Source organism: Plectropomus leopardus, chromosome 1 (genome assembly GCF_008729295.1).
Source record: "Plectropomus leopardus isolate mb chromosome 1, YSFRI_Pleo_2.0, whole genome shotgun sequence".
Classification (NCBI taxonomy): Eukaryota; Metazoa; Chordata; class Actinopteri; order Perciformes; family Serranidae; genus Plectropomus; species Plectropomus leopardus.
The window spans coordinates 37,653,861-37,664,350 of record NC_056463.1 but is presented as its reverse complement, the minus strand read 5'-3'; the positions used below and the strand labels follow the sequence as shown (position 1 = coordinate 37,664,350).

General features: G+C 34.6%; 1 protein-coding gene across 1 annotated transcript; it reads right to left on the bottom strand.

Annotated features, from left to right (window-relative positions):
• Nucleotides 1–6: 6 nt before the first annotated feature.
• Nucleotides 7–8,217, bottom strand: zgc:162297 (uncharacterized protein LOC555865 homolog). Its single transcript, XM_042484604.1, has 6 exons — nucleotides 8,127–8,217; nucleotides 7,298–7,380; nucleotides 7,028–7,208; nucleotides 6,745–6,895; nucleotides 5,109–5,236; nucleotides 7–272 (listed from the first exon to the last, which is right to left on the bottom strand). The coding sequence occupies exons 1-6, from the start codon at nucleotides 8,197–8,199 to the stop codon at nucleotides 82–84; spliced, it is 807 nt and encodes a 268-aa protein (XP_042340538.1). The 5' UTR covers nucleotides 8,200–8,217; the 3' UTR covers nucleotides 7–81.
• Nucleotides 8,218–10,490: the final 2,273 nt, after the last annotated feature.

Below are 10,490 nucleotides of genomic sequence, written 5' to 3'. Positions count from 1 at the left end.
TGGTGGCTATGTGTGTTTAATATCACAGTTCAGACAGTAACATGTTTAATGCACCGAGGTGATGACAGAAACTTTTCTCTCTCATTTTCGGAGGTCACGAATCTTTCCCATGAACCTCTTCACTCGCTCAGGGTCGACTGCGTTGGCCCAGTGGCCGCCCTCCTTAAAATGAGAACCGATGATCATTCCATTTGTGTCCAGGTAGAATTCAATGTTGTCACAGGTCACTCCAGAACCAATCAGCACTGGGATTCTCACAGACTGGGAAACTTCTGCAAAAGCAATGAAACCTTTAAAATAGTGTATTTTTACAAAACTAAAATGTTCATAGTTACACAAATCCATGTGACAATTTCAAGTTTTTAAAAACAATATCTATTAAAAAATGTTCATTGGGAAAAAAAAGTATTTCCAGGCATACAAATACTTTATTTCCTACCCACGTCTCACCTGTACATGAACATGGACGCATTTTAAAGGAATACTTTATCCACAAAATGTTTAAAACTCTTTTCTAGGTACTCAAAGTGTCTTTTAGTACCTAGAAAAGTGCTATATTCGTCCCATATATTACTATTATTATTATGTATCACTCACTCACCCTGTGTTACATCGAATCTCTGGAGAAGACTTATTTTTTTCTCACATGTTACCACGGTGAGAGAAGAATCCAAAAACTGAGAAAATTCTTCACAGATGAAAGAAATCACGCTTAACAGCAGCTAAACTATATCATAAGATCTTTCCACAAACTCTCGCACAACTCATGCAGTAAAGTCCAAGTCTAATTCATCCAGTCGTATGCTCAGTACTTCCCACACAGGCAGCTTGGGAACTGAACAGAATTTAGAAAGTTAAAGGTAGTTTCTGCTCAAACTCCACTGACAAAAACTGTGATTTTACCTTGTTGAACACAGGAGCTGCTTCGTTTGTTTGGATTATTGTGTGACTTGTGGATCCAAACTAATGCTTTTAAATACAAAAGTCACACAATACCACAAAGTAACTGATCAATGCAGCAATAGATCAGCAGCTTCTGTTCTGTTCTGTTAAGCAAGGTAAAATTACCAGGGCTGGACTCAAACATTCGGGTATTCGTTAATTGGGTAGGTATTCGGTTTTCAGTTTAGATATTTATTTCTTTTTTGAAGAGGACACTATATAGATATCAGTGTTTGTGATGCTGCTGCTGTACCTGTCACACACACAGTGACAGGAATGATCATTTTACCCAACGCTTATTAACGGATTTATTGACTGAGTCGAGCTGTTTCTGTGCCAGTGTGAGCAGCTGGAATGCAAATACGTGAATTTCAATATCTTACAATTTCAGGACCATTTCAGATGCACAACAAAATTCAACAGACTAATTTAGAACACTGGAAACAGATTATTGTATTACATAAATGTCAGAGTTATTTAACTTTATAAACTAGTACTACTATTACAGAGTGTCACAGCCGCTGACAAACAGTCAGAGCACCAAGCTCGCTCTCATGTAACACTGCAGCTCCGTGGTGCACCGTGTCTCTCTCGCACCTGAAACTTTGGTCCCATCTCCCTTATCCGTGAAGCACACGGTCTCTCCCTCACTCACGTGTCGGCACGGTCTCGGCCTCCTAATCCCCCCCTTTGGAGCCCAGAAAATGGTATACAGGACAGCTCTACAAATGAGTGTTTTTGTCAAATGGAGTCCAGCTTTGAAGAGAGCACAGATAAGTTTCTGAGATTTTACGACTAGATACAACTAGATAAATGAAACCTGGATTATAGATTTAGTTACAGTTAGTTATATTATTGATATAGTTTTACTGTTGTTTACAGTTGGACCCTACGACTTCAATTCACGAAGAATTTAGTTGTTTTTGGATTCTTCGTTCACCATGGAGGCATGCTGAGCAAAACAAAGCTGTCTTCACAAATTCAATGTAACGCAGGTGAGTCAGTGATATACAAATTGTCATTTTGGGCGTGAAGTATTCCTTTAATCTGTTCAAAGAAAATCAACACAACACAGAGTTACAAACACACGTGCTAAACTGCAGTTGAGATTTATGGTTATGTCAATGCAGCTTGCCCCAAATAAAATCTGGGCCTTTCCATGAATGCTAATGTTGATGCATGTGAGCTGCAGTGTGTGTCGTGATGGTGAGAGGAGAGTAAACCATGGCAGGCTGATACACCCGCTGAACTTTGGACAGAGCTGGCTAACCTCCACACCGGCATGTGAGCGTCACTATCATTCTGTCTGATCAGCGTCTGCATGTTTGTGTAAGCCAGAGAGAGCATGCACATGTGTGTGTGAGGGGAACAGATAGGGTACGGTGTGTGTCTTATGTGTGTTGGTGCACTCGCGTGTATGAACCGGAGGCTGAGTGCTTGTTTAGCTCCAAGTGTTTACAGTCTTGTGTGTCCTTTTGGAGACTCGGCTTAAAATAGCAGCCCAGGTGTTGCTACGAGAAGGGCATGATCCAGATTTCAGACTCACTGACTCTCAGCATATACATGGAGGGGGCCTTTCGCCGCTCCTGGCTGGCCGCACTGATTAACCCTTTGCAACCTGAGCAAACTGGCTTGATTTTTACAAAAAACATGAAAAGAAGGCAATAAGCAACTTAACAAGAGATTACCAGAAAATTAGCAAGAAATCGGTAAAAAGTTGCAATAAAATTACCCAAAGTTAGCGAAAAATAAAAATTCAAAAAAAAGAAAGAAAAGTAGCAGGACAAAAACAAGAAATTAATTTTTAAAAAAGTTCTCAAATATATTTTAAAAATCAAAAATATGAATAATATAATTTTATATATAATTATAATAATTATAAAAAGTTTTCTTAGTATTTTTCAACAGGTCATTCTCATGTCAGGTTTTACCATATTTTTGTTCTGGTTTAGAAAGAAATCAAACCAGTTTGCTCATGTTTCAAAGGTTTAAATACTAAAAAATACTAAATACTAAATACTAATACTAAATACTAAATACTAAAAAAAAAAAAAATTAAAAAAAAAAAATTAAAACAAAATAAAAATTCACCTTTTGACAGTACATTGGAATGTATCATGTGAAATGTTGTTATTTTTTAACTAAAATTATAGCTGTCAGATGTTTTTTGAACACGAGTCACAGAAAACCACCTCACTAAAATGTCATTCAGTGTAACAGCAGCTTATACCCAAAGAAATCGTGTGAGGCACGTTTATAGCTACATAAATTAGATAACATGTTAAACGACACATTATGAGAATCACAGGTCAACCCCCCAAAATTATTACTTTTGATTCTACTTCTTTATACTTTGCCAACATCATCACAAACACCAAATTTTATCCTATCCGTCAACAAAAACGTTTTATAAAGAATTGGATTTTAGTTAGAAAAATGAGGTTTCTTACTTATTGATTCACATAAGTTGAATAATGTGTCAAAATAAGAATATTTTTCATCTTTACATAAATATTTCTCTAACACAGAATAGCTGTTTTGCTACTCTGAATGTCGCTCTGACAAAATGGCATAAAAAGTACAGAATAACTTCAGCATTCCTTTGGAGTCATGTGTTTTTTGTCTGTCCTGTGAAAACGAGTCCAATAATCACTCTGTTGTAGCTCAGTTTTGGTCTCCATCAACTTCTGAGAAATAACCTTTGGCTGTGTAGCACCTAAATGTTCCACTGCGTTCACCTGCTGGCAGTGTGTGTCTGCTGTTGGGCAGGTGGTGTACAATAATCACTGCTTTCTGAAGGCAGCTGCTTGCTGAAAACTGATACAAATGTAATGAACACCAGGTCTGACATGAGCCTCACTCCAGGACACATGAACTGCTTAGATGAGTGTCTTTACAGGCTATCATTACAGCTGAGTGACTGCACCATCTGCTGGACGGATGGTGCAGTGACTTCAAATGACAGACTTGGGGACTCACTTGCTTTTCTCTCATTTTGTCACTGTTAACCCCTAGGGACTGTTTGGTGCATTTTATGTGCTTTTCATTCTTCATTTTTTGATCATTTGGGTTGTGTTCATGCATATGGCATAAATTGATTGTGTATTTTTTAATCTTGGAATTTCCAGCTCAGCTCCTACAATAAGTCTAAAATACACTGTGGAAACAATTTTTTTACATTCATAGTGTAAAGTGCAAAAAAATGCACCCCTGAAACCCATTCAAATTGACATTTGATCCCACAGTCATCAAAGCATAAAAACATGCATTGTATTATTTGTGGGTGTCATTCTGAGATTTTGCCTAAGAATTTGTCATTTTTACTATTTTCCACCTGATAATATCATTTTTTACCATATTTGGCATATGGAGAAAATGCATGCTATTTCCTCTAGGTGAACTGTCACAATCAATGTTGCTGCAAATCACTGACTTATTCCAGACTGGGATAATTTTAAAAAATCTACTCTGCATGAAGTACATTGAAAATAATTAATTACTTGTGTTTTTTCATGTGAAAACAGCAGCATCATGACAAAAACCTGGCATTTGAAAGGTTAAAATTCTGAAAATGTATATATATAATATTCTATATTTAAGATTAGGACTGTAAAAAATAACTCAATGAAAAGTAGAAAATCATATTTATGTATATTTTTTATAGTCTGATTTTAAAACGTGCATTCTGTGTGCAGAGCAGTATGAGTGTGACACTGCACAAAAAAATAACATTGATAAAAATCAGTGTTGCTGCCAATCTTTAACACATCCCAGGCGATTTGTGATAATCAAAATAATAAGAATCTACTATGCATGTAGTATTTTGAAAATATTTCCTTTTTTGTGTTTGTTTGTTTTTTTAAATCTAAAAACATAGTGTCATCATGACAGAAATCTGGCATTTAAAGGGTCAAAATTCTGAAAATTAATGAATATTTGATATTTATGATTAGGACTGATGTTGGTTAAAAAGTGAACTTGATGAAAGTAGAACATAATATTAATGTGTAATATTTTTTTAAAGCTTGATTTTGAAAAGCTCATTTTGAGCGCAGAGTGATACAAGTGTGTGTAATATTAAAGAGTTAATTGAATACTTGTAGATTTTTAACACCATAAGGATTCTTTAAAGACATCGGTGTGTTGATGAGTTTTTGTGGCAGCACCTCTGAGCTCCTGCGGGTCAGCCTGCACTCCGGTGGCCGTTCCTGTGATGATGAGTCCATCTGAGAGAAAGAACTCAGCTGCTCGAGCCGTCTCTTCGATGCTCACATCTGATGTCAGGGCATGGGAGCTAAAAAAAAAAAAAGAACAAAAACACAAATGCAGTATACATACACAAGCACACACAGACTGAGTAAAACTAATTGAGGATAAAACTGAGACTGATTCTGGACAGTGGGCTTCATACTTCAACCAAGAGCAACAGCAGGGTGTCAATTTTGATATTCCATCAGAACTTCCAAACCCACTGTGTATTCTATTTCAAAATAGTTGTTTGTGAGAGTTAGTTCTATGGGAGAACCTACTAATGAATTGGGCTTTTAGACAGAGGTTACTAAACCATCAGCACTGGCAGAATGCTGGTCTGAGCCTGTCTGACTGATAAAAAATATTCTTTTTTATTTTCAAAAAAGTGAAGTTCTATCATGAATCTTTTTCTTACTCACAGCAAAGTGAAGCAGTAACCAATGTAACAGCTCAAAAGTAATCATATGTATACTCAGAAAGGGAATATCCCATCAGGAACATGGATTTGACCTTCTCTGCTGCATTCTTTTACAAAAAAAGTCCTTACATTATAATGAGTGTTTTGTTATCCTGCACAAGCCTATATGATTTCAATCATGTGTGATTATGTGCAATAGTACATCTGATGTTGTTTTTGTTTAGACCGATGTGTTTTTAATGCAGTGGTGTAATGATTGTTTTTATTTTAAGTGTGGCGGCACTATCTGTGCAGCACTGAGTCCAAGACAAATTTCCCCTATGGGGACAATAAAGTATATCGTATCGTAATTTTTACAGCATTAATTTTTACAGCATTAATTTTATTTGCTTGGAATCCTTCATATTGCCATTGGCAATGAAAACATAAAATCATACATTTATAATGCATAAATAATAAGACACTGGCTGAAATGAAAACAAAATCAAACTGACGCAAGAAGGAAATTCAGCTGCACTTCAGAGGAAATATACTTTAAAAAGGGAATGTAAAGCCAAACTGACAAGTGCACACACTGAAGATCCAAAAAAAAGTGACTGAAAAATGAATGCCAGCTTCATTCTTATACTTAGAACCCCCAAAATTACTAATTCTATTCAACTCTGAATTACCCATATCCCATCAGATAACATAAATATTGTACAATCATTACAAACCATTTATCAAAGCGTAAAATTTCTTTTTATTGTTGTTGTTTTCTTTTCTTTTTTAGGTTTTTCGTTTATCATGCTTTAAAATTTATTTTTTCTTAGTTTATTCTCCTCTTTTTTTCTGTTAATAATAATGTAAAATTGTTTATCTGATTTTGGGTATGTGGGTGTATGTATACGTTTAGTTAATTACAGTATGGGTTTCAATTAATAAGGACGCTGTGAATCAAAATTGAATGACTTATGGAGAAAGGGTGGGATTAAATAAGTCTGTGTTTCTTCGTACTGCTTTTTCAAGTATTTAACCCAATTAATCATGTGTTTAACAATATGTTTAGCTTTATGTTTTTCATTGTCTGTAAATGTGACTACCTGCGTGGTTCTCCTTAGTGATCAAACTGTGCAGTTGGTGACTGATCTTACCTGTGCTTCTTTTTGATGTCAGTGAAGATCTGCACATGTTCAGCTCCAATCTGCTTGCGAAATCTCAGCAGGTCCGCGGCGCAGGCATTCAGGAGACCCTCATCAGCCACGTGAGAAAAGACAAAACCCTCAGCCCTGATGAAATCCAAACCTGTCACCAAACAACAACATTAGAATGATGGTAGTCTGACGCACAGCACCTGAAGTCTCTGTTCTAACAACTTTTGCTGCAGTTGATCAGAGCCTCGTTCACATCACAACAAAAACTTCTTAAAGACTGAACCTGAAGCCAGAGCTACAGCCAAGGCCTGCTGGTTAGCAGAGGACAGTATCTGCACCCCCAGCGGCAGGCATGGACAGATGCGTCTCACAGCGCTGCAGACTGTAGTCATGCAGGCAGACACCTCAGGGCCCGCGGAGAACGAGTACGGGATATCATGCATGTTCTCAATGATCAAACCGTCCTGAAAGAGAGGTTTACGTGCACTTGTTACTGGCTCGCCCTGGAAGACTTCAAATGTGTCAGTAACTCAAACAATGTGCAATAACTTACAATCCCTGCATCAAGGTAGATTTCTGCCTCCCTGCATGCTTCTTCAGTGATTTGGGAGATTTTCATACAGCCCAGGGGGGTGCCTTAGATATACCAGAGAATTTGGTTAAAACAGTACTAGATATAAAAAGTTATAGCTTCCAAATTTGCAGTGATGCAATGTAATTATGTGCATTAATTCAAGTACTGTACTATGTACACATTTTTCTATAAAAAATTACAGGACAGCTGTAATAGAGTATTTTTACTTTGTAATATTGCTACTTTTACCTGAGCAAGGAGACTAAATACTTGATTTACCACAGCAAAATGTAGATTTGAACTTTGAAGGACACAGAAAGAAAGAATCACCCAACAAAAAAATCCTCAAAATTATGAAAAAAATACCCCTAAAAATACCCCCTAAATTATAAATGACATATATGTTTATCGAAAAAAGTTGGCAATTAATTTTTCAGTCATTTGGCTAATCATACCATATCATACTGTGTGTATGGCATCGAGCCTATCAAAGGAGAATTTCTGTCACCATTTGGGACAATAAAGTTTATATATCTATCCATCTATCTATGTAAAGCTATATTTTACAAACTATTATGTTTTTATGCAAAAAAGAAATCTTAATTTTTCAGTAACTTGTTACCAAAGCTGGCAGAGAAATGCTGTCAAGTAAAAAGTACAATATTTCCCTCTGAAATGTAGTGGAGTAAGTAAGTATTAAGTGGCATTAAAGGAACATACTCACGTAAAGTACAGCACTTGAGTATATGTACTTAAAAGTTATCATGGTTAAATTCCCCCTCTGCTGGTTGGTGCAGTCTTAACTTACCTGGTAAGGCTTTAACATGGATCATTCCAATAACCACTGATTTTAGACGCCCAAAAAGATCCAAAAACTTCATGTTCCCGTTTTTTTTGTGGAGCAACCAGGGAGCTGAGAAAAAAATCTTGTTTTTTGTCTGTCCAAGCACTGGGATCACGTGACTGGCCAATGGTCAATCTGGTTAAATCAAACTAATTTTGAAATAATAAACTGTCATAAAAATCTATACCAAACCGGAAGTGCATTAAAAAAGCTATTTGTCTACTATTATCCGAACACTTGGATTAAAAAGCGCATTTAGAAGTGCAACAAGTTTGTTCATGGAAAAAAGCTGCGTGGTTGCAATGTGCTGAAATGGGCGCCCCGGTAAGTTCGGTAAAGTTGGAAAGATATTCACAGATTCGGACTTCCGGCATCAATAACTCATTAGTGATACGTTGTCAACATAAACGAGGCCTCTTTCCCCTCGTTGTAAGGTAGACAATGTGCTACAAGCCCAGTTTTATCAAAAGTAGCTGTCTTTCAAGCTGCAGAAATAACATTGGTGTCCATGAGCAGCCGGCTGTGAGACGAGTGGATAGGGACCGTCTGCAAATTGCAAAACCGCTACAGCAGCGAAGAGTAACACTACACAGATATTCAATAACTTCAGTCTTATACACTGTAGTGTCACCAAAATCACTGCAGCCTTCAACTGGCTCCTGTTGATCATACTACAACACTTGTTTTATTATATATATATATATATATAATATATGTGTATATATATGTGTATATAATATATATATATATATCAATAAATATATAAAAAAATTATATATATATATATATATATATATATATATATAATATATATATATATATATATATAAATATAATATATATATAAAATATAAATAATAAATAAAATAAATAATAATATCAATAAATAAATAAATTATATATATATATATATATATATATATATATATATATATATATATATATATATATATATAATATATAATTTTAAGAAACTTTATAATAAAATGCAATAACTTCACCTTTATGCACTGCAGAAGAATTAAACTCTGTCCAACCATCATCTGGTTCCTGCTGATCATACTACAACACTTGGTTTGATTTTTTTTTTCTTTTCATAATTTTATGGATTTTTTATTAGAAATAAAATGTAATAACTTCTCTTTTATGCACTGTAGTGTCACCAAAATCATTGCAGCCATCAACTGGATGCTGTTGATCATACTACAACTCTTGGTTTGATATTTTTTTTAAAAAAATCATAATTTTTTATGGAATTTTTATTAATAATAAGATTTAATAACTCCACTTTTATGCACCGTAGTGTCACCAAATTTACTGCAGCCATCAACTGGATGCTGCTGATCATACTACAACTCTTGGTTTGATATTTTTTTTTAAATCATAATTTTTATGGAATTTTTATTTAATAATTTAAAATTTAATAACTCCACTTTTATGCACTGTAGTGTCACCAAAATCATTGCAGCCATCAAAACTGGATGCTGCTGATCATACTACAACTCTTGGTTTGATATTAAAAACATTTTTTCATAATTTTATGGAATTTTTATTAATAACAAAATTTAATAACTCCACTTTTATGCACTGTAGTGTCACCAAATTTACTGCAAGCCAGCCATCAACTGGATGCTGCTGATCATACTACAACTCTTGGTTTGATCATATTTTTTTAAAAAATCATAATTTTATGGAATTTTTTATTAATAATAAAATTTAATAACTCCACTTTTATGCACGTAGTGTCACCAAATTTACTGCAGCCATCAACTGGATGCTACTGATCATACTACAACTCTTGGTTTGATATATTTTTTTTAAAAAATCATAATTTTATGGAATTTTTTATTAATAATAAAATTTAATAACTCCACTTTTATGCACTGTAGTGTCACCAAAATCATTGCAGCCATCAACTGGATGCTGCTGATCATACTACAACTCTTGGTTTGATATTAAAAACATTTTTTTTCATAATTTTATGGAATTTTTATTAATAACAAAATTTAATAACTCCACTTTTATGCACTGTAGTGTCACCAAATTTTACTGCAGCCATCAACTGGATGCTGCTGATCATACTACAAACTCTTGGTTTGATTTAGTTTTAAAAAACTCATAATTTTAATGGAATTTTATTAAGAAATAAAATTTAATAACTCCACTTTTATGTACTGCAGTGTCACCAAAATCACTACAGCCATCAACTGGCTGCTGCTGATCATACTACAACACTTGTTTGATTTTTTTTTTTTAAAAAACTCATAATTGGACAGAGTTTAATTCTTCTACAGTATGTAAAAGTGAAGTTATATGAATTTATTATTA